Source organism: Pavona decussata, unplaced genomic scaffold (genome assembly GCF_977016875.1).
Source record: "Pavona decussata unplaced genomic scaffold, jaPavDecu1.1 SCAFFOLD_176, whole genome shotgun sequence".
NCBI classification, from domain to species: domain Eukaryota; kingdom Metazoa; phylum Cnidaria; class Anthozoa; order Scleractinia; family Agariciidae; genus Pavona; species Pavona decussata.
Genome location: NW_028145587.1, coordinates 210,453 through 232,176, shown reverse-complemented (window position 1 = coordinate 232,176; position 21,724 = coordinate 210,453). Strand labels below are relative to the sequence as shown.

Here is a 21,724-nt window from a genome sequence, read left to right as displayed (position 1 = left end):
AACAATAACTATGCGAGAATCGTTGAATTAAGGCCCCCGCCTACGGCTACTTCGTTTATCAACAGAGTTGGTAAGCAGTAAAGGTAAATTGGCCAGTTTCGAGTGCTAACGTTTCGAGCGTTGGCCCTTCGTCAGAGCTTTGAAGAAGGACTAACACTCGAAATATCAACTCTCGAGCCTGGCCAATTTACCTTTAGTTATCAACTCTGTTGATAAACCAAACATGCGTTTCCGGTCTACTCTCACCGACGCAGCACCATAGTTTCTTTAGAAACCAACCCCCTTGCCTACTAGTACTAGTCGAGCTCAGAAATTTTTTCTCGGAAAGGAGAGGGAAAACAAATTTAAAGCTCAGAGCACGAGCGAGAGGAGGACCTACTAGAGCCGGCGGAAAAGAGAAGCGGAGGACTTTGCATTAGCACTTTCAGTGCGGTATTTTGCCAGCCTGTTCCAGGCTGTTAGATATAGTGGGCCAGCAAGTGGTGGAAAGTCAGAAAACAAAAACGAAATTAAAAAATGCCCTCACAACTTTCTCCCCTTAGTTCCCTTGTGTTTTATTTTCGCGTTTACTTTCTAATTTAAGTCGTTCGCCGGCTCCACTCACTGGAAACAAGAAGAACAACAAGGGGCTACACTTTGGAGGAATTTTCGGACATTTTTTTACTGATGCATGAGAGCTTGCAGTATATGATTTGCACTTATGCTGAACTCGGTCCAGGAACGATATGTCCTCGTGACATGCAGGAACATACGCAGAGCTCAGGATTCACTTGCAATACCAATGAACTCTTTATTGCAGAAGGGGTGGTGGAGCTACCTGTACGGCTGTGCGCACTTACGTACTTGCGTACCTGGGAAAAAAGAACGACTGTAAAGCTAAACGACCCCCCCCCCCCCCCCCCGGCACTCCAACGAAAACATTACGATCAACGTAGTGTCATTACGTCGACGAAGGAAACGTTCCCTTATCGAGTCGTTGTGCGTGTTCCCTAGCGCGAGCCGAATCGAGAAAAGAGGTTGTATGTCGGTTCCATCTTGAAACGTCGCAATAGCATCTTGATGTTCAATACTGTCCATCATGCCCAGCGCGCGCGTTTCGTACTGTTCCTCGTGGTTTCCCTTCGAAAACTACAAGGCAAGGTAAGATCCTTGCAAAATTCTGGAAAACCTGTCGAAATTAAATTTGGTAAAACTGTCATATGACATTCAGAACAATAAGGTAATCAATATGGACGATATTCACATTTAATTTACCTTTTGTTCTCGTCCGTCGTTGTAGTTACTCAAGATCCAGTATGCCAATTACGTAATATTCAACCTGTTTGTTGCAGTTCATTTTCTGGAAATTCCAGAATTAATCTTGTACATTGATCACTTTTTTTCCGAACAAATATTGTAATAACCAAGGTCTGATTTGATAAGGGTTGCATTAATCATACAAATCAAGAAAAAACACATCCTACACGAGTAATAGGCTGCAATGGGAAAACAAAGCAGTGATTGGAACTACAGTACCCTGTAAACGCTGGGACTGGTTTTATAAAACGTTTTTGTATAAGATAACACGGATTTCAACGATTGTTCTCAAACAATAACCTATTGTTTTGCAACTATACTAAAAAAACTGGCTAAACCCGCCTGGCGTTATTGTTCGCGAGAACGGTAAAGTTTTGGCGGCGTAGCTACCGCCTGGCCCAGTAAGCCAAGAAAACAAACGGCGATATACTTCAGGCAGTCTTGAGCTACTAGCCACGATACGCCCTCGCTAAGTGCTACAAAAAAACGGAAAAAAGACACCTTTCGACACATTCCTTGCCAGTGACCTCAAGCTAGACCCCGAAGATTAGTGAACGCTAATGTGTTCGTTGTCATAACCACGCATGCGTCCGTCCATCCATCCATCCGTTCCTTTTACCCGCCGTTCGACCTTGTAGTCCGTTTAAAAGCACCCGCCAGTTCCGTGAAGTCTATGGTCTATTCGCTAGGGTGTAACACAGCCCCTTGTGTTCAAGTCAGTCCAGCTGGACTTAAAAGTGCAAACCTTGCTTCTATACAGAAAATCTGTGTTAGATCTCGCAAGCCCCACGCTTTTCTACACCCACAGTAGCTATTATACATCTTTTGTGAGCCATGATCTTGTCCGTAATGTGAGATGTCTAGTATAAGAAACAACTGTAGCCGATAGGAGTGAATAATAATAATAATTGGAAAATAAATTTAACAAAATGCAACTGAAGTCAGAGTCAGAGTCACTGAATCTTAGGGTATGGACCGGAGACGACCACGGATCTCCAGCAGGAGCAGAGTATGCCTCACCTTTATAAGAGCCCTGAAAGACTCCGGAAGATGCTGTCTAGCACACAGGTTTTCAGACTTTCGTGAAAAGTTGTTCCTTGCCGGTAGCTTGCTAGCCTGCGAACGCAGATGTATTTCCGGCTGTCGCTTCACTTCGGCGGAGTGAAGCGACAGCCGGAACTAGTAGCTTGCCGGTGAGTGCAGCGGGGAGTAGAGAATAAATTAGCAATCAAAGTTCAATGTTGCGATCATAAATGCTTCCACGTGAGCTAGGTTGATCATTTTCATTTATCCATGAAAATTCAGCCGCCTCGGCGGGGAGCTACTTCGGCAAAGACGCCCCCCAAGTTCCGGGCCTACCAAACCAAGAGAACCATTCGGCTCGTTACCCTGGGAACGAGATTGGAAGCGTGTGTACGAATAATGTGTACGTGTATATAAAAAAAGTGTATGCGCGCGCAGTACCAAATGTGATGTTTTTGGTTCGGTGACGTTCTCCTTCCATGAAAAAATTCGCCGTTAATCGTCTTTGTCGGCGACCTCTCTCATCTCACGATGAAGCATCCGTCGTGGAGAGTCTCGGCCTTTCTCCTTGTTGTCTTTGCCAACGTTTCATGGTGTCAGAACGACAAACCAACCGAACATCCGCCAAACGCAAGCAGTTCTTTGGGGTAAATTGACCTTGGAAATACCCGTCAAAATGTTTTCATGGTTCATTTAAGCTTAAGCTTAGTCTTTTCATGTTTGTTTGTCATGTTCATCGGTGTTTAACAGTTGTAAATATTCCTTTCAAACAGAGCAGACTCAATGCACAATGGCGTGGACGCAAATATCTCAACAACACCTTCCGTCACAACTACAGAAATTCCCCCGACGACAACTTCCCCTCCGACAGAAGAAAAACCAGAATCTCCAGAGGTGGAACAGCATAGTTCCATGACTATATTTTTTATTCTACTGGTTGTAGGTATGTTGTCGGTGTTTTTTTTTTGGTATTATTTCATTTTCTGCGACGATGTTACAGAACTAAGGTAGTTTGCGAAAATTTACGTACCACGTTTCAAAGTTCCCTGGTGTCAGCGTATAATTTATTAGTGGGCATGTGCTGGAAGTGTATTAGCAATTAAAATACTTGACAAGGTAGAGTTAAATAGCCTGATCTGTCAATGATTCTTTGTCTCTGACAGAATGGTTGAGCCAATGATAGATACACACATTTCATGAATGATGAACCGCCTCTTCACCAAACGTTGAACAGTGTGTTATATGATGTTGGGTATTTCAAATAAGCCATTCAGCATGTTGAACATTGTTGTGCTGAATAGAACCTGGATTTGTTCTGTTCAACAAATGCAGTTCACATTGCATGGCAAGAGAATACGTCACAGAATTCATCATGGCGTCAGTCAGAATTTGCTGAGCAACGAATGCTGAATGCTGTATCATTGGTTTTATGGAAATGATTGATCTGTAACAGGCAGGGTTGTAGGCGACAGAACTCAAAATATAGTTAATGATACTACCAGTCATATAAACCCTCACTGACTGATGTCCCTATTTCACAGGGTTGTTCTTTAGTTTTGAAAAAGCTGGTTCTTCAAGAAAACTAGAAACATGACTGTGCAGTTGTCGTTTGCTTATTTCGTTATCGTTTGCGAACCTTAACAGCTGGTTACTGGGTACTATTGACAACCACATATTTAATCCCAGCTAACTATAAAATATATTGGTATTAATTTTAAAAACCGGTTTGATTTTTATTTTCCCATATTCCAGATTATGTTGAATTGTCAGTAAATCTGAGACAGGGAAAAATAAAAAGTAAATTGGTCGAAACATTTTCAAACCGAAAACAAATTTAAACGATTTGAAACATATATATTTAGATTAGATTTGCATATGTTCCAATTTTTGCATTGGTGAACTTACCTTCAGGGGCGCAATTTGTAGATCTGGAAACTACATAATACATGAGAATGATGTATTGTTCAGTAAATGACACATACTTGGAAAAAATCAGAGTGCTCCTATCAGGAGTCGAACCTTCCGATTACTAGTTTGGATGCTCTACCACTGAGCTACAGGAGACTCATGGGAGCTAAGGCCATTAAACTAGGTTCATGGGACAAACATCCTGCATACTGCTAGGATTGGAATGTCATGTGTGGCATATGCGCAATGGAATAAATGTGATGGAATATTTTAAGCCTTGTGCTTGGGTTAATAGCCACTATTTTGTTAAATTTGCCACAAAAAGTAATGCCTGCTTTATTCTTCCTTTTAGCCCTTTGTATCTTATTGATTCACTTTTTGCTCAAGACCAAATTCCATTATCTCCCTGAGAGTGTGGCAGTTGTATTTTTGGGTAAGTCTTGTAATATTATTATAGTGTAAACAAGTTTTACTATTTCAATTTGAATAGTTTGTTAATAACTGCCTCAGTAAGTGGGTGTTGGATTGATCTAATACCTATTTATCTAATGCCTTCTAATTGTTGCATTTCAGGAGCATTAGTTGGATTAATCATAAAAGCTTTGAGCCACTTTGCTCTTGGAGACTGGCGGGTTTGTATCAGTTCTTGTATTATGTTGTTATTTGGAAGGTACCTGGAGGCCATAGGGGGTCCTGTGTCAGTATTTTAGATTATGTAGATAACTGAAATGTGTCGTGAAAAAATGAGTTTGTAAACTCATATGGTTTGATGAGGTATTTCGAACTAGAACATCCTAGAAATTGTCCATTTGTCACAAAATCACTCTTTGTGCCTATTGTGCAGTTCCAGAAAACATCCATATTCCCCCCACAGAAAGTTTTTGTTTTACACCCCCTTCCCCCAAGGACATTCCAGTTTAGCTTCATACTTTGCTTCTAAAATTTTGGTTTTTAAGACCCCCCTCCCCCTAGGAATTTCTAATGACTTTTCATGGGGTGGGTATGGATTTTTTTCTGGAACTGCACATTTGCAGCTGAAATATATATATTTTTTTGTAATTTGTTTATTTTTATTTTACCACACGTTACAATACTTAAATAACTTGATTTACTAATTACAGTTTACAGCTTATCTATAACTTACCAAGAAGAAACAAAGGAAAAGTTACAATTTACAAAACACTGCTCGGAATAAGTTACTTAAAAACACGAAATAGTACTTACAAATAACTACTTACAAGAACTTATTTACAATACACTGCTTTCAAACCTACGATTAGCAATTAGTGGATAACACACGAAGAAGGAAAGAAAAAAAAAGACCGAAAAAATATTATAAAATAAATAGTAAAGGAGACCAAACTACATTTAGTTTGCAGCTGAAATATGGTAACTGTGTGCATATAAGCCACCTTCCTGGATTATCCTGAAGTTTCCCAGATACAGAATAAATCTCCTTGTCTCCTGTGTTGGTCACCACATCAGCTGGTTAAAAAAAAACTTGTGTCCTTTCCTCTGAAATAAAGATTTGAACCTCAATTTTTATCAAAATCTCCGCTTTTGCTTTTGCAAATACATTTTATTGGCTTGTGAGTGGATTCTTGTGCATCTGTCTGCATCAATCTGTTGCAGGCATTTACAGGAGCTAAAGCCTGGTTTTTACTACCAATTGAAGCACAGGCACAAGCGCAAGCCCAAGCATAAAAGTGCTAATTTCACCATGAAAACAGCTTTGACGCAAGGCTAAGAGTGCTTATTTCACCTTGAAAATGGCTTCAACACCAGCATAAGCACAAATGCAGTGCTGTCAATAAGGGCCGGTAGCCGGCCAAAACAGCCGGCTACTGGCCAATCTTCGGCCGGCTACTTTCGTCTCACTTTACTGTTAATTTTGGTAAGAAACTTAAAATAAGGAACAGATCCAACAAAAATAATTGTGAGACATCCGCCTCAAACGTCTGAGTCGAAATAAAGGCGCATTTAAGGAGTTTTTAACGTGTTTAACTTTGCCACGCGCGATGGAAATTGATCGAGGGGTCGTGGAACGCCTGCGACATTTTCAGAGAACAGGATCCAGCAAGAAACCGGCTTAAAAAATAATTCTAAAACATCCGGCTCAAACGTCTGAGTCTAAGTAAAGGCACATTTCAGGAGTTTTAAACGTGTTAACCTTTCGGTGGAAGTATAAAAGTTGAGGCAGATCGAGGTGATCGAAGGGTCGTGGAACGCCTGGGACATTTTCACAGGACTAAATCCCAGGCTTTCGCATGTGCAAAAACATGAACTTAGAGACATTGAATGTATTTTTGAATCAGCATTTGAAGATTTATCATTTCACTCTTTTCTAAAAGCCAGTGATTGAGATTTCGAGGAAAAGAACGGTTGTAATAAACATAGAATTTGGTTAATATAGTCTTAATTTTGATTGTTCTCAAGGCCCAAATACTGTCTGGAAAACGTTGAAAATAGCATTTCCAAGCATCTAAATTTCAAAATTTTCAGGGGGGCATGCCCCCACACCCCCCTAGAAAGCTCGCGCCTTTGGCACTCGAAAAGTAGGCTGCCGCCTACTTTCCTAGTGGGGACGTCTACTTCAAAACTTATTGACAGCACTGCAAATGCAAGGGCAAACACAAGGGTCAAAATTTTCCTTTTCTTGTGCTTGAGTCACATTTGCTTTAGCTTGATATAAAGCTTTTGTGCTTGTGCCTGTGCTTGCATCACTAGTGAAAACCAGTCTTAAAGGAGAGGAGCCAATTTTTTGGGTAATTGGGGAGGGGAGGGAAGGGGAGGGGCAAGTAAATTTGGGCCTGTTAGGCAGGGGAGGGGTGGTGAGTTGGTGATGGGGGAGGGTGGGTTGGCGCAAAAGGAAATAATCTCAAGATCAACTCCTTGTGTACCGAAATCTTCAACTCGTCCTCCTCTATCTCCTTTAAGAAAGCACTTAAGGCATTTTTCTGAAATAACTATTCATACAAATGTGTTTAAGTTTTAACTTTTCTTGTAGCTTTTCTTTTCGTAAAGTCCAAATTTCTTCCATATAAATCTCTCTTATTTTTCTTTTATTACACTGTTGGTAGTTCCAAACCTGACTTACGACTATCTAGTCAGAGTCACTGATTCTTCATTGACAATTCTGTAGATCTGTGCTGAGCCAATTTATATGCTTTATCTCATTAACCAGCTCATTTTCTGACAGGAAAAGCTTACGATATTTATTTCGTTTGTTCTTTTTCGTAGAAAGAGGAACACTTCAATCCAACTGCCTTCTTTCTTATTTTGCTGCCACCAATAATTTTTGACTCTGGGTATTCTCTTCACAAGGTAAGACGAAGGTTCATCTTATGATGCAGTATTGTTATGTCTTTGCCTTTTTTTATTAAAAAAATAAATGTTTTGAAAGAGCAGTTATTAATTAAAGAGCTGTGTTAAATTTACATTTAGTTAATCTTCACTAACACTCAAGACCTGGGGTGGCAAACATCGTCACTTGGGAAGGCTTGACATTACGATAACTGAAGATTGCCATATGAGACAGTGGTGTATAAGTAGTTGCATACAACTCTTGTCATTCAAACATTTTTCAAGACTGTGATATTATATGTCATGTACGATAACTGAAAGCAAGTTGTAGATCTGATTTAAATGAAGCAGTTTGTACTGTAGGCTTCTGGTGAATCTGCTGTCCATGGCAAAGTTGTGCCATCTTAATGGGCCTTTAGGATACTAATATGAGGATTTCTTCCTCTAGAGTTTGGGCTTCTTTGTACCCATTCTCAATAAGCTATTCTTGAATAATGTACAGCCCTAAGTACAGACCATGACTACATGTACATTCAGGCAGAATTTTCATAGTATTTGTTGCTCTTTTCTCCTAGGGTAATTTCTTTGCCAACATAGGATCAATCATAGTGTTTGCAGTATTTGGAACAGCTGTGTCTGCTATTGTCATTGGAGGTGGCATCTATTTGCTGGGAAAGGTGAGATTAAAGAACTGTCATTTCTTTGAACAGGGCCTCAAATAGCGAACACAGGTGCACTTCTTATGTTATTGCGTGCAGAAAAAAACAGCTGTTTTAAATGCCTGGTGTTGCAGACTGTTTTTTTTTTATGCAGAATAGCCAGTGGTTGAAGGGCTAAGCTTCTTCAAACAAGTTGTGCAGTGCTGCACAATTCCCGGCACCATTGTCTTTTTCTCCTGCACAATTTACACCCAAAATCCCACACAATTTTATTTTTTTCCTGCACACTGTTAGAAGCCCTGATTATCAGGTTGGATATTGATACTCGTATAAGCCTTGCCAGGCAAGTGAAAGTCAAGGATCACCTACTTAGTTTAGCAAGTACAATTTTCATGAGAAAGATGTAATATTCATCATGTCATGAGCATGCCGGACAAGGACAAAATCTGATCCCCAGTGAGATTCAAAGCCATGGCCTTTAACAGCATACACTGGTCAGCTGCTCTAACCATTGAGCCACTTTGAAACTCATGGTGAGCTTGGCCATTGACTTTGTTCATATCTGACATGTACATGAGCTCTGCATACTGCTTGGATAAGAATAGTTGCAAGCACCTTCTATAATTCTCACCTCTGGTTAATAATTCTCAAACTATGTTTTGTAACTTCAAATTTGAAATAAAAAGAGATTTTTTCTTGGCTTGGTGTGATCTGTGGAGGAACTTTGTAACAGTTGGTTAATTATGTAAAGCATTGATTATATAAAGCACATGATTCTTTTGTCCTTCTATAGGGTGGTGTTGCATTTCAGCTTGATTTAAGGGAGAGGTAAGAAACTTACCAGTCAATATTTACAAATTAATTTTATCCAACTTGGGTTAAGTTATCTAGAATTAATTTTAAATTATGTATTATTATCCTTGCCTCTCCCCTCCTAGCTTATTTGTTGAGCAACTTAGCAACTGAAACAAATGTAAATCAAAGCATAGTTTTTTTTTACCCTCAATTGAAATTTCAATAAAATGATATCTTGGAGAGTTGATTAGCAATGCTATGACAGTAACGGTTTTACTATGGGTGAAATAGAACCAATTCCTATTAATTTGGTATTAAAAAAAGCAAAGCAGTCACTCTTATTTAGTGCATGCCTGTAATTTCTATAAACTATGCAACTCATAAAGAAAGTTTCTCAGCGATCTAATGTGATGGTAATAAAGCATTTCTCTGCTTTTTTTCTTTACAGCTTTGCTTTTGGTTCGTTGATCTCTGCAGTTGACCCAGTGGCAACCCTTGCTATCTTCCATGCTTTGGATGTTGATCCAACACTAAACATGTTGGTCTTTGGAGAGAGCATTCTCAATGATGCAGTCTCCATTGTCATGACAAAGTAAGTCTTATGTCCTGATCTTGATTAAAATAAGATTAATAGGCCATTTTCATGAAGGCGTCATTTTACTCCAACTACCAGAATTCATTTCGTTTTCCTTTTCAAATGTACATTTTGTAATCCCAGTGGACAGCAAAGAACAGTAGCTCTAATTAGCATGAGAAAACAAAAACCAGAAGGATTATGGTAGCTGTTGTAAAATGACGCCATAGTGAAAATGGGGTAACCATGCATTTTTCAAAAATAATAAAGATTCAATTTAGAAAAAAAAACATACATTGCTTTGTATCTTACTGTTGTTTAGAATAATTGTTGCTTTATTATCTCTAAAAAATCCGTGGTTACCCCCAATTTTCTATTTGGATTTCATACTGTAGCACTTAAAGATAAGACTTGGATTTCATAGCACTTGCCAAGATCTGCTTACTACACATAATCATAAGTCACACAAAAATACTTCTTTATTAGTAGGCACCATCCTTTACATGGTTTATTTTGAAAACTAAGCCAATTTTATTGATAATACTCATAGAAATAGATAGAAATAGACGTTGTTTGCTAGTTGTTTAGGTTCTGATGGTTGATTGTCAACTGAAGGTGAGAATGGCCAGGCCAGGCCCCTTGTTTAAGACTTCCATTACAAATATTATTAGAATATTTCTTGTTATCACTGTAGTGTCTACACTCCAAGTGTAGCAGCTCTGTGAGTATGTTACCCACATACATGTACATGTTTGTTTGTTTTTTTAGCTGACGTTATAACTTTGATTGTATTGTTTCTTTTTTGCAGTACAATTCTTCAAATGGGCTCAGAACAATATGCTGACAGCAGTTCTTTTGAGACGTTCTTTTCTGCCGTGGGAAATTTCCTGGTCATGTTCTCTGCATCAGCTGCCATTGGAATTGTTTTTGCCTTGATAAGTGCATTTATATCCTTTTAATGAACTTCAAAGCTAACATCGCTACATAGAAAATCAGAACCAGACGAAAATAAGTAAATTTGAAGAACAGCTCCCTCAAAAAACGATTAGCTGAGTTTTACAAACTGCCGGCCAACAGTTTGCCAACAGTCCACCACCAGTCTAAAGACAGATACTGGCACATAACCAGCAAGGTAACATATGAAGGAATAAAGTCACTGAAAAATATAACAAACTGTTAGATCATGAAGGAATCAACAACTTGATAACTCACAAAAAGAGCAATACAAACCAATACTCTTTGTTACCTGGTTAAGAAGTCACAAAACTCATCCTGCAGACTAATCCTCCTAATTTGTGAAAGTGCTCTCTAAGTATTAATATTTTTCTAAACCCCAAGTGAGAAATACAAAACACTTCAGTAGCACCATACAGACCCCACAGGGGTGGGGTGGGGGTACTCCCTATAATGTACTGTTTGGAGAGGCTCCACCCGAAAGGGTTACCTTTTCAGGTTGGAGGTATTTCATGTGTCGAAGTATAGAAAAGGGTAGAGAAAACTGTCTTTGATTAATTTCGGTGTTCAAAAAGGGCCTTTCAAAATATCTCGAACAGACCCAATGGAAAAAGATAAAGTGTTTCTGCTGTAGGTATGTGAAAGGATACCATTTATGACAAAGTTACTTGCTATAGTTCAGCTTGTCTTCCTTGACTGTGGTTTACCTTTTGAAGCATGTTGATTTGCGTACCACTCCTTCTCTTGAACTTGGAACTATGTTGATATTCTCCTATGCTCCTTATGGCTTGGCTGAAGGTCTAAAGCTGTCAGGTGAGCGCTTTACGTAGTGTGCTAAATGCAAAAAGAAGACTACAGTTTGTTATCGCAAATGAAATGCTTAAGAAGAAAGTTGAAAACACTACATGCATATATAAAAACAAATTTCAATTAGCCACCATAAAGAGACCCGAGTGCCGATGATTCAAGTACTCTGACAAAGAGCTAACGCTTAGACGCCAGCACTCAGATCTCTTTTTGGTGCCCAAATTACCTTATCAAGTCTGTTGATAGAACCAAACATTAAATAAAGAACTCAGTTTGTAAAATATTAATTAAAAGACCAAACTGACACACCCTTTTTTTCACTAATACCTATAACTATTGACAGTAGTTTGATAAAGAAACTTCAGGGTTCAAACACTACTAGAAACTTCATTTATAGGGAAATTAAAACTTTTCTTAATCAGAACTTCCCTGCTTCATTGGTTAACCTTTAACCCCCAATATCAAAGAACAAATTCTCCTGTCTTGTTCCCATGTTTTTCTTATAAAAGTACTGGGGAGAAGTATTTATGATATCGAGAAAATTTATCCTGGGTGATCATGTCCTTAATTCTCATGACTTCAGGAGTTGAATAAGCATTGATATTACATGGAGAAATTTGATGCCGATCACTGTTTAGTGTTAGGGCTTATAATGGTTTAGTTGTACTTGGGTCACTCCTAAGATGGGATGCTGGCCCATTTCATAGTCACTCCTTTTGTCAGCTTTCTCTACCATTGCTATGAACATATAACATAATTTCTTTCAATGATATTTAATAATTTAACATTTTGAATTTTTTTTTGTCATTTCAGGCATCATGGCTATTTTATTTTGTGGCATTGTCATGTCACACTATACACATTTTAATTTATCACCAATGACTCAGATTACAGTACAACAGATATTTCGCACAACAGCTTTTATGGCAGGTACGATTCATTGTCTTTCTTGTGAAGACAGTAGTGTAGAGCAAGTTTGAGATGCTGTTCATTCCTTACCGGTCATTCTTGTTAGTTTACAAGTTAACATGATTTCTGTGTTTACTTGGCAATGAACAACTGAAGGGGTGCATGGAATAAGGTCCTAAGTGACTTTTGATGTAGGGTCAAATTCTCCTTTTATTTCACAAGCGAAAACAAGAAAATTTGGAAGGAGATTCTAGCAGTTTATCAGAAGTCACTTAGGGCTTTTTTCCAGGCACCTCTTCAACTGCAATCATGAAAAGTTGTCAATTACAAAAAATCCTTTGTGTGAACCAAGTTATCGATAACAAAGTGCTACAAAGTCAGTAATATCAATGACAAATCAGTTTATCTTTCCAAAAAGGAAAACTAGGTTAGTCATTGATAACAAAGCGGTGGTTTTATTGTCAATAATGAAAAAAAAAAAAAATCTATGCAAGTCCTTGAAAAGTCCTGGCAAAGTCCTCAAAAGATGCTTCTGGAGTACAAAACTACAAAATACTTGTGAAGATTGGAATGTGTTAGGAAACAACACTTGTTTGTTACTGTCTGAGAGTAGCAAACTGTTGAAAGGTAATAAGAATCAAAGAAACTTAAAACTTATTGAAATGATCATCTATAACTTTTGGAATGATAATAATTACTGTGTTTGACGTAGAAAGAACACACTCCTAATAAAGATTGTATGGAACCATCGATCGAGGAATGAATGGATCTCTGCATGTTTGGCATCCACCGCAGATTTTGCAGGGGTGGATGACATCATCACCAACCAGTGGCAAACGAGAGAGAGCCTGGGATAGAGATCATCGAACGCACTCCCTAATCTTTGATTATTACTAGGATTATTTATTTAATTAATGTCTTATCTGGTTGGTATGCCATTTTGCGGTGGCAATCAACAGGACCTTTTCCTTTAAACTTCTTGCTATGATGAAAGAAGCAGGGGGTTTGCTGAACATTTAGGCAAAGCTTTTTGTTCATTTCCAGTTACATGTAATAGAGAGTCAGTTGTTTTTCAACATAATTCCTGACCATTTCCGTATTTTCTTATTTCAGAGACGTGTGTATTTGCTTATCTAGGAATGGCAATTTTTAGCTTCAAGCATCAATTTAGACCAGCGTTTGTTATATGGACAATAGTGAGTATCGCCCGCTTTTCCTGTACAGTTAGACCTTGAATTACAACCACCAAGAGAAGGGCATGATATTAACTTAAATATTTACTGGGTCATTATCAAATTTCTTCAAATATTAACTGGCCAAAGTGTAAGTCTTACTGAATGGGACAAGTTACACTCAAGCTAATATTAAAAAAGTTTTATGATGGGTTGTGTTCACAGCATTGTGACCAAATGAGATATCAAGGATACACAGTTTTTAAGGAATCTCTCCAGGGAAAAAAAGACTGTTTGCCCAACCCTTTGTGTTGTTATTCGTAGTGGCTAGTAACAAGTCGACAGTGGGATCCCCCACTGGCCCTTCCTCTACCCCTCCTCCCCCCACCCCCAAGAATGCCTTAACTACCTTATCACTGGAACTATTTGCAACAAGTTAACTTCAAGGATTTGGAAGGACGAGTTTTTTGGCCCTTAAGTTTTGGAGCACTTTGTAGAAGAACTTTTCCTCTTGCAATTTATCAGTATTTATTTATTTCTTACAACATATTTTTTCATGTTTAGGAAAAAGTGTGAAAGTGCCAAAAAAAAAAAACATAATAATAATAATAATAATAATAATAATAATAATAATAATAATAATAATAATGATAATAATAATTTCATTTAAAAGCAACGGCTTTATTGTTTAGATGAGTAGCACAGTTCACGTGCACAGTCACAGTGTTGCGATCATATTTGCGAATATCTCCTTAACCATTGCCAGTACATCGCCAAGACTTCACGTCAAAAAGATAACATGATTTTTGTTTCTTAATAAATATACAAAGATTCGCGAATTTTCATAAGTTTTTAATTTTTTTAAGAATTAAATGTTTTACAAAATTGCAACAAAATGTGGCCGTCACGCATAACATTTGCTCACGAAAATATTATGTTGATGATAAATTGTAAGGCCGTAACGGATACTACATATTCCAAAAAAGATAAGAAAATACGAAAATTAACCATACTTTTGATGGCTTAAGCAAAATTTTGGAAAACTGGAATCAATACGGTTAAAATAGTAAAACTGTATATCACAGTAATGACTCCTCGCATTTGAAGTTGAAGCTAACTGCCTTCCTTTAATCTTGTTCACATCTAGATTTTGTGTTTAGGTGGAAGAGCAGTAAACATATATCCTCTCTCTTCTCTGGTAAACCAATTTAGAGATGTCAGGATTTCTAGGAAAACACAATTTATTATGTGGTTTAGCGGTGAGTTGTTATATTTCATTTCTATTTAGGTTATGGTGACATTTCTCGTTTGTTAAAAATATACTAAAATTGCATCTGGTTTTAATTAAAATTTGTTGAGAGTTTTTTGAACGTCGTCATCTTCTGATTGCCTGTGGTCACTCGTACTTCGCATGGGATTGATTTACCAAGCAGATAGAAAATGACGCCTGATAGCTCGTTATTTTCAGATGGAGCGAAAACTAACAATATATGAGACATAAGTGTAAATATTGAGAGTAACATCTGTAATGGAATAATGTGATGGAGTATGTTAAGCCTGGTTAATAAATGAGAATGATGTATTATTATTCAGTAAATGAGACAGGCATACTCAGGAAAATAATCTGAGTGCTCCTATCAGGAGTCGAGCCTAAGAAGCTCTAAGACCTTCCGATTATTTTACTATGTTTTTCCCGTGAACCTAGTTAGCTACCACTTGTCCCCTGTAGCTCAGTGGTAGAGCATCCGAACTAGTAATCGGAAGGTCTTAGGTTTGACTCCTGATAGGAGCACTCGGATTTCTTTTTTCGAGTTTTCCTGTGTCATAGACTGATTAAAACATAATCTAACATCTTCAAGGATGTTACAGTGCTCCCAATGTCAATTAATTTTTTCTTATCTATCACTTGTGAGGAAAGGGAAGGTCAGGGGCCAATTTATTACAACGTTTACACTTGGAGCTTGTAATCAGTCTGACCCCTTGTTACTACATTGAGTTGAAGAAAAATCATTATGAGTCCAGAGTTTATTCTAGAAATTGGCCAACGAAACATCAGCACTCGCATCTCTTTACAGTGGCCAAATTAAATTATCAACTCTGTGGATAAAACCAAACGTAAATGCAGTTTACTTTTTCCTTTACTTTTTATTTTATTTTATGTTATTTTTTTGTCAGGGTTGCGAGGTGCTGTGGCCTTTGCTCTTGTACTTCATCTTCAGATGGATGACGAAAAGCGACACGTACTCATTACATCTACACTTATTATTATCATGTTCACAATTCTCTGTTTAGGCGGATCTACTCTACCTCTGTTAAAGGTGAATAACAGTTCTTGAATTGAGCCCGTATCTCAAAACACCCCAAGAGTTTTTGGTTTTCAAATTTGTCATTGTTCTATCAATAGGTGGTAGTTTTGCGTGCAAACTTGCCCAAAGTGTTTCTAAACCCTGTAAACTTTTCAACGTTCGACCTTTGGAAACGATAAAAAATAGAATTTCTGGTGAAGAAATTTAGCGCGTGAAACAGTTTGTCCGGCCCGAAATGTTTTCGGGATCCATAGTTTCCGCATTCAAGTGCACTCTGACCTCAAGCTGGTGTAGTTGTTTCACAGCAATCTCGTGTGACTTGTTAAATTAAAATAGAATTTATTTTTCACTTTCCTCCACGCGTCGCGTCTTGTCGTGGGAAGCAATTTTCGCGCGCACGCGCGCGTGGTGCACTCGTTCTACTATCCCTCCCCTGCTCGTGGTCTAGTGCAGACCCCAGGTAGCTCTTTTTTGCGCACCTAGCACTTACTCATTGTATTGGTCCAAGGGGTTAGTAGTGGCTATAACTTGGCTGTACTGTTCAGAACGCGATTAAGCGAACGATTTTTTAATCAAGTCGAACATTTCATCAGCCAGCTTTGTGTTGTAGTTAAAATTTGAGGTGAACTGGTCTAAAGGGGAGTGGAATTAAGCAAAGCTCTTTTTTTGTGTGCAGTTGTTGAAAGCAGAGCAAGGAATGGAAAAAGGCTTAACACTAAGCAAAACACAAACTGAGGTGAGCTTATAATGGTCTCTGGAATGTAACTACAATTCCGTGTCCAGAAGTGAAAACCAAAGTACTCGCTCTAACCATAGTTAATTGAGGGACTGGTTATGAAGCTTTGCCATGTTCAAAGTTGATGACAATGGTGCTGCAATTTAGGTTGGAAGGGCCGCAACCGTGCATAATCCTTGTTTTAACGTTCAAATTACAGTTGAATATTTTAAAAGGAACGCCGGTTTCTATTGTTAGTTGCTCCAACACATTTCAAAATCTATTGTGGTCTGTGCACGGTCAAGGCCAAAAATGTTAACAAAAATATATAACAAAGAAACCTGTTTGGCTTCATAATCATTTTCTAATATTGACTGTGCTCTAACCAAGTACAACAAACGTAAAGAAACCAATGAACCAATCACACTTGAAGCAAATACTGTGAATGGCTTAAAACGCAAGAAAACGCATGCGATTGAGTCACGATTGGCTTTGTTTTGACTTTTAATTAGTTGACAAAGTGAAGCAGGGCGGAAGTCATACGCAAAGTAACTTTCTGCTACAGAAACCTGTTAATACAGGCATGCTGGAGGGTGGAGGTGAGGGTGTGGGGGGAAGGGGGAAGGGTGATCTTGTTATGGAATTCACAAGCATCCCATCAAGAGCGACTGGAGGAGAGTGAACTGTTGGCTTATGTATTGGTGTGTGTTGAGTGGTTTCTGAAGTAGATGTACTTTTTTAAACGTCCTAACGTTTGCTACGGCACTTTTCAATAGGCCATTTCCGAGTTGCTGTTAATCTCAATATGAAAGCGAGGCTAAGTGCAAAGCTTTTCGTATGAAATTAACTTTTTTGCATATGAATGAAAACTCATTTTCATAATAAAAGCTTTGCTCTTAGCCTCGCTTTCACAATGATGTTCAAAGTAACTCGGAAATAGCCTATTAGGCGGCGTAAAACCAAAACTTGAATTTGAAAACGAAAACGAAATGAATTCTGGTAGCTGTAGTAAAATGACACCATCATGAAAATGGCGTATTACTCACAGAAGACGTAAACAGTGCAATGAACCAATCAGAGTTTAAAGCAAATGCATGCAACCGGCGCCAAGCGCGGGAAAACGCATGCGAGCAAGGCACGATTTGTCTAGGTTTTGCTTCTCATTGGTTGAGAAAGTGGCGCGAGTTTTGCTAACCAATCACAGAGTGTAGTAAAGCAAAACCAAAGCAAACGCGAAACTACGTAATAACTCAGTTGAAAAACTCTCATTTGACTGCAGGGTAAAGCAGTGGATGCTGATCAACTCACTGATGATGAGTGGAGAATAAGTAGCAGGAAAGCACTCAAGGGCTTCACACGGCTGGATGCTAAATACTTCATTCCCTTCTTTACTAGGAAGTTCACAAGACAGGTGCGTTGATTATTGTTTTTCACTTTGTTTACTGTTTCACAATTAGAAAACGTTCAAAGTTATGTCATTTTGCGAACTATCGAGAAACACAGCGTAGCAGACACTTCCTCATATAGAAAGGGGCGTAAACAACTGTTCTCGTGAGAACCCAGAACAGGCCCGTAGCAAGGCTAAAGTAACTAGGGGGGCCGGGCAAAATGGTTAAACAAAACTACCCTCCCCCCCACCCCCCCGGCCCGTCACCCCCAAAAAACAGACAGATTAGGGAGTTTAAGATGCAACGAGAACATAAAAAAAGCAGTAGATTTAGGAAGCAAATCGATAACTTTGTACCTGCGTACCTGGTTCTTATTTCCGATTCACAAGGTAGGAGTGCCTTCGTTGTCGTTGTATATAAAAACAAACTGTTAGCGAAAGAAACTGACAGGTAGTAAACAAATTATTGAAGGTTGTGAAAAGGCACTTGCAGCATCAGAGTTCAAGACTGATTGATTAGTGCACATTAATCTGTTTTAATTATCATTTTTTGGCACATTGTTTTTTAACTTCCAAAAATTCTGGGGGGGCTCAAGCCCCCCCCCCCCCCCTGCCCCTCCCCCCGCTACAGGCCTGCAGAACCAAACGTGTGACACGTCCCATTAATTTTTGTTGTTGTTGTTTAGATGTGTAGCGACTTCCAACCCATGGAGGCCATGCAGAGACCTCCGTGGCTCTTGTTCTGCTTGGGGTCATAGGATTGCTAACGAGGAAATGCAATTTTTTCCTTAGATTTAAAAATCTCTAGAGAATTACTTTCAACTGCATTCCTAGGAAGATTTTTCTAGGTTCTAATAGTTCTAAGGAATAAAAGGAAAATGATTAACTCCTTTGTAGTCTTATCTTGAATAAATATATAATTCTAGTAGCTGCTGCGTGTTCTGATTCCGTTAGTATGGGGTCGATGATGACGGTTTACATCGATGTTAGCAATCCCGCAACTCAACGTATAAAATGTTAAAAGAATACAGAACTGAATGGTCGTTGTAACAGGCCGAGGCACAAATGATCTAACCGTTCCCTCACTCTTTGTTTTCTGTTGTTCTTTCAGGAGGTTCGTAATGCGCACGAGGAGATGCAGAGGCTAACGAGCCAGTTATATAGTGAGGTACACAGCGACCTAGCGTCAGAAGACGAAGAAGCAGAGAGCAAACTTTGAGCTTTGTGGTTTGCTCCTGTACTCAAGAAGAAAATCAGACCAACTTTCAAGGCCCGGATAATTGGAGACGGAAAGTGGTCACGTTAGTTTCTCGTAGTCGGACGCCGAGTGACCGAACGAGCTCGCAAGTAGACAGGAATTGCAATGGAAGGAGCATTGCCAGCTTAAAGGGACAGCGTAGAAAAGAAAACAGTACTGACACCAACTTATTTCGACTTTCGTTGAGTGGCCAGGCGATGGAATACTTGCGCCAGCTTGATTGCGGATTAGAGTCTTGGAGTCTTAAAGTACTAAACCTAGATAGCTTGAGCTAATTCAGGTATACGCTGGAACAGGTCTTATAGTCTGCGTAGGTGGCCAGGGGCCCTTTTTTCGAAAGTACCGGTAACTTATCGGGCCCGATAAGGATATTTTTAAATGTTTTTCTCCGATTACACAGTGATTACAGACATGGTACCTGGCCAATGTTTCCATAGAATTACAAGATTTTAAAATTTAGTATTCAAAGCTAACAAAAATGGACTAATGTTAAGAAACATTTATCACCAAAGACACTTATCGGGCCCGGTAAGTTACCGAGACTTTCGAGAAACGGGCCCCAGGAGCCTGCAAGGATGTAACTGTAGGAAGGGCGGCCGTCTAAAACGACTGTAGAGCGAGCGAAACACGCAAGCTCGCGCGAAACGCGATGAGACCTTCGCGTCTCCGCGCGGGAGGCAACTTACTCGCGCTCTCGCGTATTTCGCCGGCTTTACTATCTCTGAGAGAAAAGAGACTTGTTACTCGTTGTCTAATTCCGTTTCACGAGGGTTTGCAGTGTAAAGTGCTGTGGCAACTTCAAGAGAAGCCTGTCAATCAAAAAGGATACCACGATATCGATTACATTGCAAGCAAAGAATGTAAATAGACGCATTTCGATTTATTTAAACTATACCCAAGTCTGTGGGAAATTGAATAACATAAATTTTGAATGGTGTGGAGTGTCCACGGTGTTATTTATGAATATTATCGTACACTCTTCGCAACTCCTTTCAACAACTGTAGTTAGTAGTTAGAACTAAAACATTTATCGTACCTTAGTCTATTGTGAAGGGAACAATTTTTTACAAGATTTATCAAACCCTCTAGGAAAGAAAATTGTCGGCCTTTTGTTCTTGAGAGCACAGATTCTCCAATATGGATAAAATCCTCGAATTTTAGTGTGAAATAAGCAAAACAAGTAAAATGGAGAGCAAAGCACTGCTTAAGAGTTTTCATTTGGAATGCCTATGCTTTATTTGGATTTCATTCACAGAAGGTATATGCAGCAAAAGCACACTACAACAAAGATCTTCTCGGTATGCAGTTCACTGTGACCTAGCTTGCTGTTTATTCCGTTTGTTATGCTGTTCGTTCTACCATTGGATGCTATGGATAAAATGTTAGCGAGACCATTCAAATGAATGCTTTGAAAAAGCTTTCCTAGTGCAAAATGATTTTTGAGATTTCTTTCCATCTTGGTCTTGATGGAGAAACAACAAAGAGACTGCTTAATATATTCAACAACACAATGTCAGTAAAATTGGCAATTTGGATATTATGGTTATTTAACGTACAAACATGGAACATTGTGTAATGCATTTCCATTTTTCAATTCCCCTTGCGTGTTGGTGAAGGTTCAATGTAAACTTCTTGTGTATGTATATTTGTACAAATAAGGTTTGATATAGTTTTTGAACTCATATGTCGTTTTGGAGTTTTTAAACTTTGTAAATTGTAACGTGAAATGTTGAATATCTTCATTCAATTCATTATTAAAAAATGTTTGGTGGTATTATTTTATGATAAATCTTTATTTCGCCCCTTAAGTTTCTTTCTCTTTCTCCCTCGGCCTTTCTGCCAGCCTTCCTTCCTCCCTTCCTTGCCTCCTTGTCCTCCTTTCGTCCAGCCTTCCTTCCTTCCCTCCTAGGCGCGTAGCTAAGGGTTCGATAAGGGTGTTCGTTGAGGCCCAAATCTTGCTTAGCGCCGGAGGCGCTCTTACTAGGGGAGCCGGGAGCATGCTGCCCCGGAAAGTTTTGAAAATCTAAGTTCCCAAAAACCTCATTTCCTGCATTTTGAGACCCATTTTAGGCAAATCACAACTTTGTTTTACAGCAGCTTTTTAAGCTATATACATCATTTCGACGGCATAATGGTTTCAACTTAAACAAGAAAGTTCAATGTACATTCCGCGCAATGTCAAAATCTGATCAGTTTGAAGCGAATCTCCTTTCAGAACAAAACGTATCGCAAAGTATGCTTTTCTATAGCTTTTTCGGGCGGATGCTGTTTTACCGCAAAAATGAAACGTCACTAAAATTTTGAATCTCCAAGGGTTCTTGGCAATTTTTATTTTTACTGAGGATAAGACATAAGGCCTAAAGAATGGGTTTATATGTCTATTTTTCTTTGGTTGATGTATTTCGACCACAGGAACTTTATTTAAAAGTTTTTCCTCCGCCATTATTGATCTTCAAAGGGGGGTTTGTTCGAACCCCTCGAACCCCCCCTCCTACGCGCCTGCCTCCTTCCTTCCTTTCTTGCTTTCCTCCCTCTCCCTTCCAGTAAAACTTCAAGTAATGCACCATTCTGCGACAAAATTAAAAATAGTGCAATTTATTGTCGCTGTAAGATGTGAGTGTACAGTCTTTCACAAAACCACCCTATGTATGTGCCGTT

General features: G+C 38.9%; 1 protein-coding gene across 1 annotated transcript; it reads left to right on the top strand.

The window, feature by feature from the left end:
* The first annotated feature begins 2,748 nt into the window (after positions 1–2,748).
* LOC146463421 (sodium/hydrogen exchanger 8-like) lies at positions 2,749–20,843 on the top strand. Its single transcript, XM_085084399.1, has 17 exons — positions 2,749–2,966; positions 3,093–3,262; positions 4,580–4,660; positions 4,801–4,859; positions 7,468–7,551; positions 8,106–8,207; positions 8,983–9,017; positions 9,433–9,576; positions 10,367–10,505; positions 11,220–11,325; positions 12,133–12,249; positions 13,342–13,424; positions 14,548–14,659; positions 15,576–15,718; positions 16,383–16,442; positions 17,701–17,832; positions 18,920–20,843. Exons 1-17 carry the CDS (start codon positions 2,851–2,853, stop codon positions 19,025–19,027), a joined length of 1,791 nt encoding a protein of 596 aa, XP_084940525.1. The 5' UTR covers positions 2,749–2,850; the 3' UTR covers positions 19,028–20,843.
* Positions 20,844–21,724: the final 881 nt, after the last annotated feature.